Source organism: Sphaerodactylus townsendi, linkage group LG06, assembly GCF_021028975.2.
Source record: "Sphaerodactylus townsendi isolate TG3544 linkage group LG06, MPM_Stown_v2.3, whole genome shotgun sequence".
Lineage (NCBI taxonomy): Eukaryota > Metazoa > Chordata > Lepidosauria > Squamata > Sphaerodactylidae > Sphaerodactylus > Sphaerodactylus townsendi.
In genome coordinates this window covers 56,000,705-56,020,900 of record NC_059430.1, presented here as the reverse complement: position 1 = coordinate 56,020,900, position 20,196 = coordinate 56,000,705, and the positions used below count along the sequence as shown (strand labels likewise).

Genomic DNA, 20,196 nt, shown 5'->3' with positions numbered 1-20,196 from the left:
CCTGTTCTCTATTGAGCAAGAGGACATCTGGGTTTTGCTGGTCTACCAATCAGGGAGGCAGGAAGTTCTGACTTTTTTTTGGAGTTTCCCCTCTACTAACCTCCTTCCCTCCCCTCCCCTCCGCTCTAGCTTTGCCTTTTAAGGGAGAGGTGTATCCAGTTGGCTTTGAAAAAGGGACTGCTTGGTTTTGCTCTCACTTTCATAGCGGACAAGCAGCATGCCCAGAACGAAGGAGGTCAGCCTGTCCTCTGAGGAGGACAGCAGGAAACAGCCTCCAGCAGACCGTGCGGAGGCGATTCAGGGCAAGAAGACTGCTCTCCTTCACACACACACACCCCCCCCAGTCATAGCCATAAGGATGATCCCCTTCAGGACGGCTGTTCGTGCCAAACAGAAAAGGTGCACAAAATGGCCACCAGCAATGCTGATTCTCACGGCTCACCACAGCATAGCCCAATGCACCCTGGTGTCCCAGGACAGGACTCTCCCACTTCCAAAACTGCCCAAAACGACCAGGAGGCATCTCAGGAGTCTGACATTGGTAAGCTCTCCTTGAAGGAGTTAAGGGGGGCCTACCAGCAGGAAAAAGCCACCATGAAGGAAGAAATGCTAGCCATATATAGAGCTCAGGTGTTTTTGTATTTCAAGAGTTTTTATCCAGACTGAAGCTGATGTGCACTGCTGATCAGAGTAACGAGAACTGGCAAGCTGAGAGCGGGTCCATGACATAGAGGGGAAGCTCCAAAAAAACTTCAGAACTTCCTGCCTCCCTGATTGGCGGACCAGCAAAACCCAGATGTCCTCAGTTGCTTAATGGAGAAGACCCCTTCATGTGTAAGACCAATGTTATTTCAATCTGTTTACTCTGTTGGTCTCTTGATACTCACTTCTAAGTTCCTTACTCAGGAAGGGAGTTGAGTTACTCTAGAGATATATGGAAATGCTGTGAGGCGGAGACCCCGAACTGGACAGCAAAGGGGTGGTGACCAGTGACCAAGGAGCTGCAAATCAATCAAAATGTTCCTGCCTCCCTGATTGATGGATAAAGAATCACCCAGATGTCCTGTCGCTCAATGGAGAATAACCCTTCACGGTTCTTAATTTGTTGTGCGGCACTTTGGATGTTGCCCTAAATAGTGACAATTTTAACATAAATCTCATTTTAAAATAAATTCAGGGCTATATGTTGAAACATTTGAGGAAATATTTCCCACAGGGTTTTTGCACATCCTAATTTAACTGTTTGTAATATCTTAGGCCTAATGAAAAATTTGCATTGAGTTATTATGGGAAAATGTTCTTTATATGATTGTCAGTTTGTCCTTGAAACAAATGTGACAAATGAAAAACTTTGGAGTTGATTTTTGAGTTTGGCATTTGAAGCACATCCATCTGGATCCTTCACATTGTATTGTCATCTCAGGGGTGATATTAACATCACATTTCATATGTAAAGGAAACTAATTTCATTTTGGAGGAAAAAGACTGCTGGGCCAAAGGGTCTGGCTTACATTGTATATTTATGCTGATTTATGCAGACATCTGCTTCTCTTCCTGAATACTTTGTTAACTCTTTCCTTGAAGAGGTGTTTGGTTTATTTGTAAACCATGCAATGAATTCTTCTTGGTCCATTGAAAGTAGATTGTTCTAGTCTTATAGCAGGAAAGAGAAGATTACATCTTACGAGGCTATTTAAAATGTTGTTCTGGTATCTCATGACCTGAATCTTTAAAAATAACGCATTTATTTTAATTCTCTTGTCCTCAGGAGCAGGCAACCATCGTTATTTCATGGGCTATCTATTCTTTTTACTCTTCATGATTTGCTGGATGATATACGGATGCATCTCTTGTGAGTATGATATCCTGAAAATTGTTCTAAGTGCTTGGTTTAATTCCTGGTGTATCTGCAATCAAAATGTCCTTGCTTTTTAATGTTGAACTGTATCCATGATTGCCTGATAGATTCTTTTAAATAGCAAAGAACACTTGTTTTGAAACATTAGCTTCTCTGAACTCTTGGATAGAAGAATGATGCAGACATACTGAGAAGTTGTACTATCTAAATCCTGGAAGTTGCAGAGTTTGGGACAGAGAAGAGAGTTAAGGAGCTCAGAAGACATCTTCTAATTCTGACATATTTTCTTTTACTCCAGACTGGGGAATCCACTGTCAGACTAGTTACACAGTAGATGGATTTTGGACATATATTACCCAGATTGCCACCTGTTCACCTTGGATGTTCTGGATGTTCTTGAATAGTGTGTTTCACTTCATGTGGGTGGCTGTGCTACTAATGTGTCAGATGTATCAGGTAGGAGAATGCACTAAATATGAACAGTGTGAATAACAAACAAATATGAAGGATTTGGAAGCACTTGGGCTGGAAAGATGTCTTATACTTGGTATGTGCGCTCACATGGGGTCTTTTTGCTACAGATTGGAAGTACATATACAGGACCACGTGCATAAACTTCATGCCTTGACTACTTTTTAATGGGCTATTTTTTTCCTCTGAAACCAAGCATTAGGCTTAAAGCAGTATAGGTTTAGAGCCAGCATGATGGAATTTGATTGTTATATGATACAAAAAATGTGTAGTTTTCAGAGGCATTTTCAATCAGCTGTTATCATGAACGATGATCAGAGACAAACACAAGAGATAGTAGAAAATACTGTGAACCAAGAAAATATTAAAGCAACCGTTCCAGTTGCATTTATAAAACATAACTCACTCTTTACTCCTGTGAGTTACACTCTTGTCCCATAATAATCTGAACCTGTGAGAATTTACTTCTGAATTTGATCTGAATTTGATCTGAATTTGCTATTCATGCCACTTCATTCATCTTGTTTCAGGTGTTCCTTTTGCTTTTAATCTTGAGGGCTGTCAGTGTCAGATTTTTAATTTTCTTTCAGTGTAACAAAATCCCAGGGTATTAAAAGAACTGGCAGAAGTAGTCTCAGAACCAGTGCAATAATCTTCGAGAATTCCTGGAAGAGAAGTCCCAGCAGGAGAACAGGAGAAGTCCCAGCAGACTGGAGGAGGGCTAAGTTAGTCGCAGTCTTCAAAAATGGGAAAGAAGAGGACCCAAACAATTACCACTCAGTCAGCCTAACATGTGGAGGAGGGGCAAGAGCTTCAACTGAATGCTGGACTCCAGTTAAAGCTCTCCCCACTGCCATTTCCCGGGTCCATGTAGACTTGGGGAATGGTGGCAGGAAGAGGAGAGCTTTAACTGAATGCTGGTCTGGAGTCCAGCATTCAGATGAAGCCCTTCCCACCATAGTTTCCCAGGTCTATGTGGACTTGGAAAATGGCAGTGGGGAGTGCCAGGTCTAGCATTCAGTTGAAGCTCTCCCTGCTCCCCCCACCCACATTTCCAAGGTTCACATAGGCTTGGGAAATGGGAGTGGGGAGGAGCACAATCTTTTTTATTTGATAATGTTAAGGTTTGGGTTTTAGAAACTAAAAAAAATCAGTAAAAACCTGAATAAAATTAATGGTTATTGGCTTTATATGGCCTTACTAAATAAAAAAGATTTTGCTCACCCTAGTTGAAAGATGGGAAAATGGTGCTGAGATGTTGAACTTTTTAGTTTCCTTTCCCCAGGACAAAAGTTTCCCCTCCCTGAATCTGCAGTTGGTTTTGCAGGGGTGAAGTGGACCCATACAAATGCTGTTTGTCTTAGAACAAATTGCAGGTTTTGGGATGAAGTACATTTTCACTGGAGAAATAGCATTGGAGGAAAGGGTTAAAATCCCACCTCTCCTATCTAACTTCACTGCTCTCTAAAGGAAGTTATGTGGGGCTACTTATTTGTACAGCAGCTCATGAGAGGTCCTAATACAGTAATAGCAAACCTATGACAAGTGGATTAAAGGTGACATGCCACAATGCTTTGGGTGACACACTAGCATTCACCAATGCCTGACTGCAACTATTCTCCCTGTTTGAGTCTGAGTCATTTTGATAACCATTTGGCATTTCTTTATATAATACATAGTACCACACATGATTGGACTGTATTTTTAATTAATAAATAAATATGCAAAGAATTGTTTCTCTTGTTCGGGGCAGGGGGAGGACACCAGTAGAGTCAAGTTGGGCATTTTCCAAATTTTTGACACACTAAGCCCAAAAGGTTCACCATTACCATTCAAATCACAGGTCTACAGTGTGATGCCTTGTTGAGTCCATATACAGATATATTCTGTTTTCTGATTTCACTCTTTACAATTCCCTAGCAAATAATTAAATTCTGTCTTCTGTTGTTTGTATATGTGAGATTTCAGATTCTCAATACGTGTTTGTTCTTTTCCATTGTCCCTAGATTTCCTGTTTAGGTATTACTACAAACGAAAGGATGAATGCAAGACGATATAAGCACTTTAAAGTTACAACAACATCCATTGAAAGTCCATTTAAGTAAGTATAAAAGAAATGCATGTTCATATAGAAATGCATAGAAATGCATGTTCATATAGTGTTCATATCCATTCACAGTATTGTGTGGGACATGAGAAATATATATATATGGTCTCACGTCTCTTTAAGTTCATTTTTCTCCAGAATACATTGTAGGAAGGGAGTATCTCTTTCCTTCCCCCACCCCTTGAGGAAGACAGGCAGTTTTGATAATAAAAGTATTTTTATTCCTCTGGTGGGGAAGTTTGTTTGGAAGATTATTATTGTTTCTTCACAGAAAGTGATCATTTCCAAAGAAAGGCCGCTTTAGGATCCTAAAGATATTGCAGATCTCTCTTTCTTAAGCAGGTGATTCAAGCAGGTCTTTCATTATCTAGATCATTTCAGTCCAGTTTCAGGCAGAGCTGAACCAGCCTTCAGCACTCTGTCTGATGATCTGCAGTGGGAGAAAATCAGGAAAAAAAATACAACTGTTGATTCTCCAGGATCTTTCAGTGATCTCCAGTAGCAAACCATCTTAAACTAGAAAGTGATCACCTGGGCACAGTTGTTTATCCAGCTTAGCTTACTATGATGTAATCCATGTAGTACTGTCTTGGAATTTTCACTTGCTGTAAACTAGTTGTGGTAAGACTAGGGACTTAGTGGAGAGAATATTTGCAAGATTTGCACAATGTTTTTCTGGGTGCAATGTGGAGTGCTGGTTTTGACCGATAAAACTCTAAATGCCCTAGGTCCAAGATAAATAAAGGACTCCTGGTTTCCCTATCACTTCCTGACCTGTTCCTTGAAAACCTATTTCTGGGTCACCCTTCCATCTGAGGTGAGATGGATGATAATTAGGGATGGGTTAATAGCTAGATTTCAGTTGACTTGCACGGTACAGACCAACAAGATTTGGGGGGTATAAGTTTCCAAGAGTCAAAACTTCCTTCCATCAGGTAATTTCATCAGTGATAGGTTGTGGCACACAAACATCCCTCCTACCCTGTGCATTGTGGTACCTTGTTATTTCAACATACCTCTGTTGATCCTTTTACCCTCTCTTCTCTTCTCTTCTCTTCTCTTCTCTTCTCTTCTCTTCTCTTCTCTTCTCTTCTCTTCTCTTCTCTTCTCTTCTCTTCTCTTCACAATTAGCTGTGATAACTATAATATAGTTTTAAATCCTGCCCATTTTATTGCTGTATATTGGTCACTGATTTTTCATTGTAAACTGCCATTTTGGGATTTAATTTTGTAAGCTGCTTTGAACAAGTCATATTTTGAGATGCATACAGTTTTTAAATAAATACACCTTGGTTCCCAATAGCAGTGAACATTTCCATAGGTATCAGTAATAACAAGTACAGTAATTGAGGGCAGAGATTAATGATGGTCCATATCCTGTCTCTCTGTACTGCTGGTATTTATGCTACCTTGCTTTGTTTTTGTTTTTAGTCATGGATGTATAAGAAATATTATAGACTTCTTCGAATTCAGATGCTGTGGTCTTTTTCGTCCTGTTATTGTGGACTGGACAAGGCAGTATACAATAGAATATGACCAAACCTCCGGAAGTGGCTACCAGCTTGTGTAACACCCATCTTCAGCTTGTGAGCATATCGTATCCGAGTGGTGCCTGAAAATTGGTTTCTCTCGAATCCACGAACAGTAGCATGCTATGATTAGAGCTAACAATGAATTTAATGGTACCTTCTCTACATCAGTTTATTAACAGATGTAAACCAAGGACAGAATAAACTGCCAATTCTGATAAACGGGAGGAGGAAGAAAAAGGGATTTTAACCATTCTTACCATGAGAATTATTCACAATACCACATTCAGAGCATTTTTTATTTTAAGTGCTTTCATAATGGAGCATGGGATTGCTAAAATTCAAACATGTTGAGACCGTACTATGCTTAACATTGAATATTTATTTCATCGTTTGAAGAATTTCATTGGAATTAAAGTCACATTTCACAAGGCAGTCAGACATTGAGATCACTGTATTATATTTCCTTTAACGGAATTTTTTATATAGATTTGCTATCGTGTTATGTGTTTTCAGTACTCTTAAGGAATCGTTTGATTTATTAGGGATCCAATGCAAACTGTGAAGTTGCAGAAGTGGGATACAAAGGTATTGATCAGAAAACTTTCCTAATGTAATGACTGTTCGCTGTTAGGGCTGTCTTGTTTTTGATACAGTGAGTCCGTCATAATAAATCTTGTGTCAAGATAAATTCTGGGGGATAGGTCACACAGAGGAAGTACAGTTCTTCTGTTCAGTGTAAATGCATAGAAATGTCTTAAAATTAGACCAGAAAATAACATGCATATAATATGCTGCAGAAAAAAAGTTAACATACACAGTCAAGAAATGTCAGTGTCTGAATATGAAGAACAGTCCTGAACAATATGGTCTACAATCATTGGACACTTCAAGGATTTGACAAGAAGTTACATAGATGGAACCAAAGAATGAAAAGGCAAACTCTCCACAGTACAAAGAAATGATACAACTAGTTAAAATGGGTGCAATTGTTGAAAGAAATGGAAATTTTTGTTGCAGAAAATGATGGAATTCAATCCAGAACAAAGTATGATTCCTTTGTGTGAAACGTAACAGGGCTTCTTGAAGAATTGAAGACTTGTCAGTAGGTGGAAAAACACTCTTAACTTGGTCCTTTCAAATTCTCAAACACAGTTACATTTTGAAGGCAAGGAGTGGTCTGAAGTTACATTCCAGAGGAGTTTTTTGGTGTTGAATGTGATGCACTGATTTTTTTTTGTTATGGCATTTATATATATTCCTTGTGAGTTATTCACTGCTTCCTTAACTATTGTTTACAGAGAGACTTGAAAATCTGTTTAGTTCTCTAAGTGCTGTAGCAACATGGTGGTTTGAGAATCCTGTGAGGGTGGGTTGGGGATGAGGGGACCTTTAATACAGGTGATGGAGACCACTGTAAAGAATGTGTATCTGTATATAAATAATTTATCAGATAGTTTTCTCTTTGTGAGTGTGTGTGTATGTGTGTTAGTAATATTTAAAAGCTGCTCATTTCATTTTATTCAACCAAAAATGTAGGAAGATACCTAATGGGCTTTTTAGTGATGATCAATATTGCTGTTGATAGGCACTGTACCCTGCAACTTCACTGCATGATTGATGCTTGGCAAACCTAGCATTTCCTGTAATGGGCCGATCACAGGTATTAAAGCAATCTAGTGGTATTCCCGCCCCTTGCCTTAGTAAGAGGAGCAGTGACACTGTAAATAGTTGATGTTCAGTATTTGCAAGTAGAAATTTTTTCTTCTAGCTGTTTCTTTGATCGCCAGATGTGCGTAGTTTGCAAGTACGAGATATCAAGGTTTACAGAAGTGCAACCTTAGTGTACTTGAATGTTTAATACTGGGAAAAGTCAATCTTATCTTATGACATGCTATTTTTGAGGGGGAAGAGAGCAAAGGTAGGCAGGGGAAGGGGGGAACTGCTTATGCCATTTTGTGAGATACAGTTTAGAAATATAAGAATATATTATTCTTACACCATCACTTGTAATTTTGATTTCAAAGCTGGAAAAAGTTTGGGCAGGGACTTTTAATTTCTTGTTTTACATTCAATATAGTGGTATTTCACAAAATCACTTATTTGATGTTTAAATGCTGTCAGTTATGTGTTGGTAAATACATTTCATAGTACCAGGCCTTTGTTGGGCTGCTTTATGCCACATGGATGCTTTATAAAACTGATAACAAATAAATCCCATTTGATAACAATGGATGAATTTTATGTCAGTTAAGATGAACCTGATATTCTAAATTGCAAAACTAAGAGAAAATATAATAGTAGACATAGTTCCATCTACAGGAATGTATTCTATATTTGAAGTACCTAAAATCTTACACAGTTCTAGGCATCTTCTCAAGTACAAAGGTATATATTCTGAAACCCTTAATGGAAAAGCCATCTATATAGCTGCTTTTGTTTGCCAAGAAATTTGTTGTATGTACTGCCCTAGGAAGAGTATGGCACCAGTCCAGATCAATAAGTTATCAAACAAGTAAATGAATTTTTTTCTCTGCCCTAGACAAACTGATTTTATTTTTGCAGATTTTAAATTTCCCAGTGCCCTCCTCCTGGTTTCCTCTTTTTAAGAAGAGTTCATATGCATAACAGAGCAACATTGTTTTCAATTGAGTATTTTGATTTTTTTTTAACTTTATTTATAATTGTGCCAAGTGTTATTTTACTACTGTCAAGATAATGATGCATTACATTGTGAACAAAAATCTGTAAAATGTGTAATAAAATAGCCCTCCTTACATAAATGAAACCTGTCGATTTTTGTAAGTTATTAATCAAATAAATACTTGTCTCCTACATGCAAGTGTTTGTCATCAAGATTTCTTCTGACAGTTTGTCCATTCTGACAGATTCCAGAAGCTTAGTAATTTTAGTCTGGTGCAGAAAAATCAAAGTGAAGTTATCTGAAAGGCTAACTGTGACCTAGAAATAATTTTGTCCAAGGCATCTAAAAAAGTGGACTGTAGTTCAAGATATAAAATATTATTAAAAGGTGTCATGAGACTCCTGTCACTTCTGTAACCTAACTGGGTTTAAAAGTCGTTTTGGTTAGGACTTTGTCTTGATTCAGTAAAATTCTCTGCAGTAAAATCACTTTTAAATGTTGGCACGCATGTAGAAGAGATCAGAGCTTCTCCCCTTGAAACTCTTTCACAAAAAGGTTCCAAGGTGTTTCATGTCTGTCAAGAGAGCCAATGACCTGCCTAGTTTACGGGCTGCTTCTTCCCAACAAGCATCTGTCAGGCTGTCCTCAATGATGGCAGTATGGAAACCAATACCTGTATTTGAGGGATTGTTACATCTAACCATTCATGGCACCCTGAAAAAGATGTTTATTTGAGGTATCTTTTTCTTTTTTTGTGGAAGGTGTCTTGGAATCCATGTTGTTACTAGTGTGAAAAAGAGCACATGTCATTTCTTTTCATGTTAAGTGTGCAGAAAATAATCCTGAAATTTTAGTAATTCTGAAAATCTCTGGATTATGAATCTCCTACAGAATTTCCTGGCCCAATCCAATCCAACTGCCCCACTAGTTTTTGTTAAATTATATAACTCAAATGTAAGATTTTACATGCTGACAAAGGCTGTGTTATATATCCGGGGATATTTGTCCATATATAATTTAACAGTCCCCATGATCTGTTTTTGCTCCGCCATAATAACTGGTTGACCACTATATGAGACTAGCCAGACCACTGTTCTAATGCAGCAGGGCTCTTCTTATTGCATTATATTGCTCTTCTTCAGATAATGCATGGCAAAAGTGCTGTAACCAATGTCACCTAAAGCTAAGGACATGGTTGAAATAGTTATAAGGCATCTCATTCTTAAACCAACTGCAGATTGCATGCTGAGGTCCAGTGATCAGATTGGAAATTCAACTCGACTTGTTTTAAAAAAAAGGAAGGGGACAAAACAGGTCCCTATCTGTGACTATTTAATCTACATAAGCCTCTATCTATCCTGTGGCCTTTAGCATGTTAAGAGCAGGATGACTAGAGTTAATTGCATGACCAGACTTAGCCTCTTCAGCTCAGTAATAGGCTTGGTGGCACTGTCTATTTCCCCCAGAGCCCCAGTGGGATTTTGGCTTCTGTAATTTGTTGCATTCATGCAGGAGGATAAATTATCCTACATAGCTGATGTAAAAGGAAAGCTCAACGAAGCAGTTTTTATACCAAATATAGTATTGTGTTTTCTAGGTGGGAATCACAGTTTGTCTGTTCATTAGAAATGACATTATTGAACTAGAGGGCTTTATGCCGGATGTGTTTAAAACCAACATGCATAGTTTCTCTTATTTGGCTTTTGGGGCTTGTGGAAGATGTTAAATACCTTCCTGTTAACCACAGGAAAGCTTTTTCAGCAAATGTGCATACAGAGTTCATTAGGCACTCTACACTGCTCCCGCAGTATTTTCAAACCACAAAGACTTAGAATTTTTTTTTAAAAAGAAAAGATTTCAAATTGGTATACACTATCACATTGCATGCCTTTGTATTTCCCAGTTTTATTGTATGTACACGTATGCATGCTAAATCTAATATGTCATACTTAACAGCATTTTGTATTATACCACATTAAAAAAATGCAGACCATACATCAGTAACCACCACACCAGATGGCTGAAACATATTGTACAATGATGCATCAATGGCCTCCACTCGAGCCAGGGCTCTGGCGCCGGCCTGGTGGAACACTCTCCCTCCAGCTGTCCGGGCCCTGCGGGACCTTGGGGATTTCCGCAGGGCCTGTAAGACTGAGTTGTTCCACCGGGCCTTTGGAGAGACCGGCCGCTGAGGGTGCCCCTGCCCCCTCCTCTTTACCCCCATGGGCCCTAATACCATCAGGACCCATTATTTTGCATTAGGAGGGTTTTGTAAGGGTGCGGGCGATGTTTTAAGATATGACTGTTGTTTTAATTATATGTATGTTTTTAGCTGATGTTTTATCTGTACACCGCCCTGAGCCCTTCGGGGATAGGGCGGTATACTAAATTTAATAATAATAATAATAATAATAATAATAATAATAATAATAATAATAATAATAATAATAATAATAATAATAATAATAATAATAATAGAGCTACCCTTAAATGTAACTTAGGTTTTTACTGGTATAAAATATGCCTGCCCATCTTTTGTCAAGAGTATTATGAACACAGTAAAAGAGCTTCATGGGATTCTTGTGCATTTCTGGGCAAAATGCTGGTTCAGCCAGAAACCACATGCTTTAGGAATCACACTTCTGCATATGAGCCTGTTTAGATCAGCCCATAAACTTATCATAGTTTCAAGCTGTGCTTTAATTATATCTAGCTTAGGTTGGTTGTTACTTCACTGTGATAGCTTCTGTCCTATGAAATAGGACAGTAGAAAATCTAAAATGCCTTTCATTTCTAAGAGATTAGAAGGCATAAGAGAGCATCTGAGTCAGGCGCTGGGAAGTCTGAGCCTTGGTGGCAACAGGAATGTACATTGGGCATCCCATTCCAGAGCCTTGGGGTGGCCGGGGACAGTGCCACTGTGGTGCTGCCCTGCTGCCTCTAGAGGGTTTTTCAGCAGCACAGGAAGGCAAAGAAAAAAAAAGGCCCTTTACCACAGCCGAAAAACCTTCCATTGGGCTCAATAGGCTTATGCCACCCAGAAGGCTGGTATAAGTCTTAGCCCTGGGTGCAGGTGTTCCAGGCGGCAAAACCAGGGTGGAAGCAGACTTACGTAGGCTCCACCCCTGACCACACCTCTGGAATGCCCCTGCTATGCCAGCAGGGGCACAGAAGTGCTGATGTGACACTCTGCACCACATCTGGCCATTGTGAAGGACCTCAACAGCCCCCACCAGTGGATTTGCCCCTCCGTTAGGGTAGGTGCCCCAGAGAGGGCAGCTCCACAACTCTCTTTGCCCTGGATTGGGCCATTAGAGAGGCAGAACACTATATTCAAATTCAGTATTTAAGTTTCTACCGACCTTTCTCCTCCACTTGCACTGCCCAAAGTTATTCACTCACAGCAAGATTGACCAAATGCTATTGCCTGTCATCAGGTTGTCTAGAAATGTAACCTTAGACATTTCCAGGATTTAAAATTTAAAATGATTCTATAGGTAAGAATGAAATGTCAGCCTCTCCAGCTGTTTTAGAGCTTGCAGTCAGTTCCAGGAAGAAGACAGCTGAAAACTGTTTTAAATCTATATTATCACCTCAATTATCTTTTGCATTTGATCATGCTAAAATTATTTCCACCTGGGCTATGTTTTTCTTGTTAATTACATGGGTACTGTAAAACTTTTACTGACTTCAAGAGGATCATCTTCCAATTGGGGAACCTTTGCAAGATTTCTGCAGCTCACAAAATTAATGTTGAAAGCACTGATGAAGTCATTATTGGCAGTCTGACTGTTATTGTTGAAACATGCCCACTTCCTATACATCTTTGATTCATCTGTAATTCAAATGACATCATACCCCCGAGGACTTGGAACAAAATATAGTTCAGAATGACCCACATGGTTCATATAAAAAAAATCCACAAAGACTTCAGTGAATTAAATAACTAGCATTAAGAAGGAGCAGCTTTCCTTGGAAGCAATGCCTTCTAGCCTAGATTATTCAGTAAGAATTTACTGTATACAAATATATTAGCAGATGAGCTGTTATGTAAGCCTTTGGTGATGGCTTTGATTTTCATTTTTAAGTTAACATTAAAGGAATTTATGTAATAGCCAACAGACCTACTAAAGCAAGCTAACTATCTTTGCAAAAATTCTTTTTGGGCAATAAGGGAGCAGCTACATCATGTATACCACACTCACATCTTGAAATGAAGATAAATGCAGATGTTTGGTGAAGACATACTTGAAGAAAATCAGTTTTGGGGAATTGTAAGTTGTCCCTAAAAGTCTAAATTCATGTTCTATTTTAACCAATGGTGACTGTTCAAAGAGCAAAAATCTGGTTCCCTGGCCCTTTTTAATGAAATAATATTGTTTAGTTCCATCCTCCTTCCACACACAGCTTCACTGAAACGGTGGTCAACTGTACCATCTGGAAGTCCGGCTTACAGCCTTAAACTTATTCTGTCTAGGTGTGAGGAGTAGGAGATTGATAATTGTACCAACCCAGCGTTGGTTCAGTCCAGCAACTCACACACTGCTTTCTGCAGCACATCTATACATGGGAGTAGGGGAGGGCACCCAGGGACCAATGGTCGAGTGGCAATGTAGTCCTCTCTGCAGGTAGGTTATTTTGAGCTGTTTTCCAGCAAAGTAGCCTGAGTATTACATGTATTACAGTAGACAAGACATCTGGAAAAACCATGATAGGTACACGAGAAATAAGTCTCAGACAAGTACAGTACTTTTTAATAAGGGCCAAATTACATGTTCAGCAATATCTGTGCTGGACTCTATCACTTGCAATGGAACAGGGATCTTCTGAGCACCAGAAACTCCCTGCAACAAGTTCTTTCTCTTCTTTCTGAAATTCTAGTGTAGTATACAAGAAACTTTTTGCACTGAGCTACATCCAAACATGCTATCCCACCTGTAGCCTGAAATAATACAGTTCAAGGATTTGGCAAACATGCCAGAATGTAGTTTAGTTTCATGGCTCTGAAAAAATTCAACTAAAATCAAATAATTAGCATTTATGTTATTCATTGGGGCTATTTTATATAGAATGCCTTACAGTTGCAGTCATGAATACACAGCATGTGTATAAGTAGTTTGCACATAGGAAAATAGTATTGTGCCCACTAGCCTAGCACAGAGCTAAATCACATATTTGCAGACTCCATTCTTCTGCTCATGAACCTTCACAGCATTCTCAACTGTGGATGAAGCCTACACATTAGTTTCTTGTTTGTGCCAACTATACTGATAGATTTATTATGGCAGGAATACAACTACTGAATTATATTTAGCCTCTAACCAAACACAGGTATGTACACAAAACTCCTGCATTTCACCATTATGTATGAACAGCTAAATGAGCATTGCAGACTGGTAAAAGGTAGAATATATAAGGCATAGTTTAAAAGCTTTTCTAAAGCAAGGTCTATCATCAGAAAAAAAGATAATTACAAGGCCTGTGACTGATTATAACTGATTATAAAACTTTAGATAACAATAGCCTATTGAACACTTCAGTTTTGAGACAGCAGTGGCATATCTTACTGTACATGATCAACATCTTTGTGCTGCACAATAGAGCTATAGTTAGTAGTTCTTCTGTAAAGGTTTATTATACCTTTAAGAAAAGGTGCCTATACAGTGATAGTTCCATCAGAATTCCATGTGACACAGTTTCTTCCTTGTCATAGGGCAATGCCTTCTCTCTGTCTTTTGGTTGCCCTAATGACAGTTTTTCACCATCTCTGCCAGAGATATATGTATTTTTAACACTGGGAAATGGCTAGTCTTTTAATCGACCCTGTCTCAGAAACTTCATTTGTATCCTAACTAGTGGTGGGATTCAAATAATTTAACAATGATTGTTTACAACCATTTTAGCAAATGGTTCTGGCAAAGTGGTGCAAACCTGCTGAATCCCACCACTGATCCTGTTTCAAATCTAGCATATATATAAGGAATTGAAAATTGTGTGGATATTTTATTGCACGTTTTTAAAAAGTTTCATTTTTAAGGAAGAGCCATGTTCATTAGTTTGTAATCAAGGTCATATGTTGGGGTCAAAAATGTTTATGGTTTTGTTCCCTTTCCCAATGAAACCTGAGGTGTTTTAGACAGTGTAAATACATCATAGTATACTTCAGATGTCTTGGAAAAGAAAGTGGTTGAAATACACTGATTTTTAGGTGAGGATCTATACAAAATAGAAACCATTTAGCTACACACATGAATATTCTAAATACACATTTTTATTGAAATTAGCTGTGCCAGAATCACCCAAACATGTTTAAAAAGAAAGCATGAAAATAGGCTTTGTCTGTAATAGCACTAGAATCAGTCTGTAATAGCACTAGAATCAGTTTCACAGTAATACTGAAGCTGCATCTCAAACTACAGAACCATCTCAATGCAGTAGTGCCAACAATTCACTGAGCATGAACAAGAGCACCAGCTCCTTGGCCATATCCAAATCCTTTGGGGCCAAAGTTTTTTGCATAACAACCTGAAAGAAAAAAAAACCATTAGGTCAATGCCCTGATATTCCTGTACTAATTTTAATAAGCGTAACAAGAGCAGATCATAGAATATATGTGTCTTTCAGAGTTAGCATTTGTTCTGAACTATGGCCAAGAATACAGGCAGCATTAGATTTAGAGGTGTCATGACATATGAACACTAACGTAAAAAAAAACTCTTGACAATGTTAGCATGTTGTTTTTGGCCTTTTTCATTTCAAGTCAATTTGATCACTTGAGAGTACAATTTTTACTTGCAGGATTTAATTTCATTTACAGGGTTATAGTAAAATATATCTATTAAAATTCAGACAATTGAATAAAAGTCTTTGGTCACCCCATTTCCTTAGCTCAAAACCCACCACTTTGCACAAGAACAAGTTCAATTCATGCCCTCTCTTACCTTTGCAATATATTTCTCCCTCCTTCTCTGTCATAGTAGTTGACTCCAGGCTTTTCCCACACTTGGCACATCGGAAACAGTTTTTATGCCAAGGCTAAACAGAAAATAGTCATTTTAGATTTCTTCATGCCACCAGAAACTTCCAACCATTGTTCCATTTTATTTTACATATATGTATATATGTGCATTTTTGCCATCAAGTAACAGCTGACTTATGGTGACCCATAGGGTTTTTCAAGAAAGTGAAGTTCAGATGTGGTTTGCCTCAGAGTTCTGAGAGAACTGACTAGCCCAAGGTCACCCAGCAGACTTCATGTGGAGGAAAAGGGTTCTCCAGATTAGAATTTGGTTCTCCAGATTAGATTCTGCTGCTCTTAACCACTATACAATATTATCTGTCTTTTTGTATGTGTGTGTGTGTGTGTGTGTGTGTGTGTGTGTGTATACACACACACAAAAATTAGTTCTTCAGTTGAAAAGAATTTCATTTTGCTAGTCTTCATTGAGGACCTGTTTTCCTGTTGCCATCAGTAAAAGCCAGGGTGCTGCTACAGTACAAAAAGTTTAACACACTGGATTCAACTGACCACTATTTCCAGAATGTTTACCTTCTGCTCCCCAAACAGAATTGGCATACTTTTGATGAGAGGGCAAACAAATTTAAATCTAGGCAGCACAACTATCCATAATTAATTTACTCAAGCAGGATCCATGTTGTTTAGGATATTTGTATCTAGTTGTTACCTTACCTTTCCAGCCCCTATTACTTTCTCCGCTGCATACACAGAGTCACCACATCTGGAACACTTCTCTGTGCCTCCAAATTTCTGGGCAAACTTTGAAGTATTTGGACTTGTTGTAGGTCGATGAGAAGGTGTACTAATATAAGAAAATCACATGCTAGTATAAGCATTTGTGCTGGGCTACACAATAAAAGAGAGTCTAAAACGCATGTCTATCTGTAGACAGGATGTTTACTTATCAGGGTGGGGAAATAGGGTATGCTACCCTGCACTCTGATTGGTGTAGCAGATGGATAACTGAGACAGGGAGGAGGTTATCTCTCTGACAGAAAGACTTTAGGGTTAGGGTTAGTATGCTTTTGGATTTTGATTCCTGAGCATGAGCATCTATTGCCTTAACTGTGTGTTATAACATATCTGCTCTGAGGTTATATGTCAGCATATGTTAAGTATTATTTGAAGAAGCAAATAATACTTAAAGAGAACTGGTTGTTTTATTTAGGGGTCAAAGCTGAAGCTAGAGGACATCTGGGTGACCTCCCCTAGAAGTGTCACTGTTCATTCTGGGTGGGAGTCATTTTCCTCCTCCAAAATCTGCTGAAGTACTTTGCACCCAAATCTGGCGTCTGCTGTGCTAAAAGTGTTCAATCTGTAGTGACGGACAAAAGTGGAGATTGAAGATCAGGTTGCCGCCCTGCATATTTCCTCCAATGCACTGTTGTTGAAGGCGGCATTGGTTGAGGCATTCCACACGGAGTGTGCTGTGATGTCTGCCGGCACGGTCTCCTTCTGTGCCCTACAGGCCTTGGTAATTGTCCGGGGGTCGCTGCGCCGGCTCGCCCCGGACTTGGACGGCCGGGGGGTGGGGCCGCCAGCGCGACGGCAGCCGGAAGGCGCAACGCCCCAACCCGCGGCAGAAGCGCCAGCGGGGGGGCGGCGCTGACGAACGAGAGGCGCGACGAGGAGCAGCTGCGGCTTAGCTGGCAGCTGCCGCGCCTCTCGGCCCAGCGAGGGGGTGTGTCCGGGGGTCGCTGCGCCGGCTCGCCCCGGACTTGGACGGCCAGGGGGCGGGGCCGCCAGCGCGACGGCAGCCGGCCGGCGCAACACCCCGACCCGTGGCAGAAGCGCCAGCGGGGGGGCGGCGCCGACGAACGAGAGGCGCGACGAGGAGCAGCTGCGGCTTAGCCGGCAGCTGCCGCACCTCTCGCCATCAACGGGGCACGGCCGGGACGACAGCGTGGCCGGGAATGGCCCCGAAGACCCGGGAAGCCTTCAAAAGGCGAAGACCGCCGGGAGAGCGAGGCTGGCCGCAGCAGGGCATGGGAGGGTTGTGCGGGAGCCCAGGGAGGTCGGGGAGAGCGTCATGGGGGAAGGGAGGTGGACCGGAGAGAGAAAGAGCGACGGAGCAGAGGGAAGAGGAGAGAGAAGAGAGAGAGAGTGGAGGAGCAGAGGGAAGAGGAGAGAGAGAGAGTGGAGGAGCAGAAGGAGGAGGAGTGAGAGAGAGTGGAGGAGCTGAAGGTGGAGGAGTGAGAGAGAGCGAAGGGGAGTGCGGAGGTGCCTTGGAGGGGGAAGAGAGGAGGCCAAGGGGGGGGGAGAGGCTGGCTGGGAAGGGGGCAGCAGGCCCCCAGTAGGGGGCAGCCACCCCCAAACGCCAATAGGAGGGAACCCCAGGGAGTGAGCGCTGCCCTCACCCCTCGAGGAGCACCCTGTGGTTTAGGCAGCTGACTGCATTACGAGCCCCAAAGACCAGGGCCACAGACGAGGAGTCCATCACCTTGGATAGGGACGGTGGGACGGCTTGTCAGCCGCGGCCACAGGAGGGGGAGGGGAATCGCCACAGTAATACATTGTCTCATGCACTTGCTAATTGCCTGGGAGGAAAATTTTGAGACCTTAATGATTAGCGACAGAGATGAAGAGCACTTCTGATCTCCTGAAATCTGGTAAGGAATGCCTTGAGCACATGCCTAACATCGAGCTTGTGCCAACAGTGCTCCTTGGGATACTATGAGTTTGGGCAGAAGGAGGGTAGGAAGATTTCCTGCTGTCTGGAAGGCTGAGTTAAACTTAGGGATAAAGGTTGGGTTGGGTCTGTGTGGAGGACTGCTTTGTCCTTGTGATATATGCATAGAGAAGGCTTGACAAACAGAGCTGCTAACTCTGAAACTCAGCAGGCCAAGATGACTGCCACAAGGAAGATTGTTTTCATGCTCAGATGTCTAAAGGAAATGTCCATTATCGGTTCAAATGGATGTCAGGTTAGTAAGTGCAGAATTGTGTGAAGCTTCCAGGTGAGAAAGTGATGCCTGGTAGGTGGGTCCCTAAAGAAAGCTCCCTTGAGGAATCGTTTGATGTTGGGGTGATGAGCTGGAATCCAGCCGTTGGGTATGACTGAAGCCAAAGCTGCCACCTGTCTATGGAGAGTCAAAGAGCAAAGACCCAAATCCAGGTCGTCCTGTAGGAATCCTAGCACATCCCTTATCAGAGGTGCCACCGGATCCACCCTCTTCCTCCAACACCATCAAACAAAGGCCTTCCAAGTAGTGTTATAGATCCTTCTGGTGGATGCTTTTCTTGAAGCCAGAATCGTATTGGCAGTTGCTCAGCTGTAGCCTTGAGCAATCAGGTCCCACTGTTCAATCTCCATGCAGTCAAGTTCCATCATTCTGGTTCTAGGTGCAGCGCCGGTCCCTGATGGAGCAGGTCCTTGATCTTGGGAAGTGGAAGCTACATACTTACAATTGTAGGATGTTGAAGAACCATGGCCAGCAAGGCCACCAGGATCACCTCCGCTCTCTCTTCTTGAATCTTGCATAGTCTGGGAGTGCAACTCCCTACTCCCATATGTGCAAGAATTACAGCTGCTCCCCTAAGAGGGAGCTCACCTTCCTCTCAGTTTAAAAATTAGTCTAATAACAACACAGACCCATCTAACTAATTGTTATAGATCACAGTTGTCTTATGCAGGTAGAAGAATCAGATGGTCTGGGAAAACTGACCTTGAGTTAAAAAAAAACTTAACATCAGAAATGCTATAGAAAAGCTCCACTCTATGTCCAAATACACCCTGGATCCCATAGATTTTTATGACGAGCTGATAAGACACTTAACCACAAGATTAATAGGCTACAATGAAGATGGCCCTACACAGAAATGTAAGAAAAGACAGAACAAACAATGGTTCGATGAGGAATGTGCTCACAAAAAATGCATTTGAACCAGATATACAGACAGCTAAGGACTAGTTCACCCGATAAAAGAATGGAAGCCCAGCTAGCACTTTTAGATTATAAAAAGTATAAACGAACGGCTGCTATGAAGAAGAAACAATACATCAAAAGGAACATGCAAAGACCTGATACAAGCAACTAAGCAGAAAAATCAATCTCTGTTTTGGAAACTTATCCAAACGCAGAAACAAAGGACATCAATCCAACTGGAAGTGCATATACAGAGGTTATATGATGAGGTTATATGATGACTATGAGGAGCCACCACTACCGGAGGACTTTTTAACAAATCTTCAGACATGGCCTACAGTCAGTATAAGGGAAATAAAAGACCATGCCACCCTCTTCCTAGCAGGTCTCTCTGCCCTCCTTTCCCTGGCTGACCTGAGAGTTCGCACCCTCCCTCTCTCTCTCCCTTGTTGCTTCACAGGGAGAGGAGTTTCCAGGGGTTTGCCTCTCCCCTGTGGCCTCACAGGGAGAGGAGATTTCCAGCCTCTGTGTAAAAAGTTCCCAGCCTGTTACTTCACAGGGTTGGGACCAGCCTAAACAGTGCTCTAGGTTCTGGCAGGGGGTCTTGAATCCAGGGTCCTCTTCCCTCCTTCCTACTTCCCACCATTGAGCTGTCCCTTTCCCTTGCCTTTTCACACCACCACCCACATTCCCTGCTGCT

General features: G+C 41.1%; 2 protein-coding genes across 4 annotated transcripts in view; one reads left to right on the top strand and one right to left on the bottom strand.

Annotated features, from left to right (window-relative positions):
• The window catches only part of ZDHHC17 (zinc finger DHHC-type palmitoyltransferase 17), a 71,904-nt gene extending 63,102 nt beyond the window's left edge, over nt 1-8,802 (top strand). For both annotated transcript variants that reach the window (XM_048499636.1, XM_048499635.1), the window contains exons 14-17: nt 1,769-1,852; nt 2,157-2,314; nt 4,336-4,430; nt 5,868-8,802. In XM_048499636.1, the coding sequence (XP_048355593.1) occupies nt 1,769-1,852; nt 2,157-2,314; nt 4,336-4,430; nt 5,868-6,006 (476 nt within the window). In that variant the 3' untranslated portion in view covers nt 6,007-8,802. The remainder of the gene's footprint in view (nt 1-1,768; nt 1,853-2,156; nt 2,315-4,335; nt 4,431-5,867) is intronic.
• A 4,537-nt stretch (nt 8,803-13,339) lies between these two features.
• Nucleotides 13,340-20,196, bottom strand: part of CSRP2 (cysteine and glycine rich protein 2) — a 28,318-nt gene continuing 21,461 nt past the window's right edge. For both annotated transcript variants that reach the window (XM_048502039.1, XM_048502037.1), the window contains 3 exons: nt 16,303-16,432; nt 15,554-15,647; nt 13,340-15,137 (listed from right to left, as the gene is read on the bottom strand). In XM_048502039.1, the coding sequence (XP_048357996.1) occupies nt 15,061-15,137; nt 15,554-15,647; nt 16,303-16,432 (301 nt within the window). In that variant the 3' untranslated portion in view covers nt 13,340-15,060. The remainder of the gene's footprint in view (nt 15,138-15,553; nt 15,648-16,302; nt 16,433-20,196) is intronic.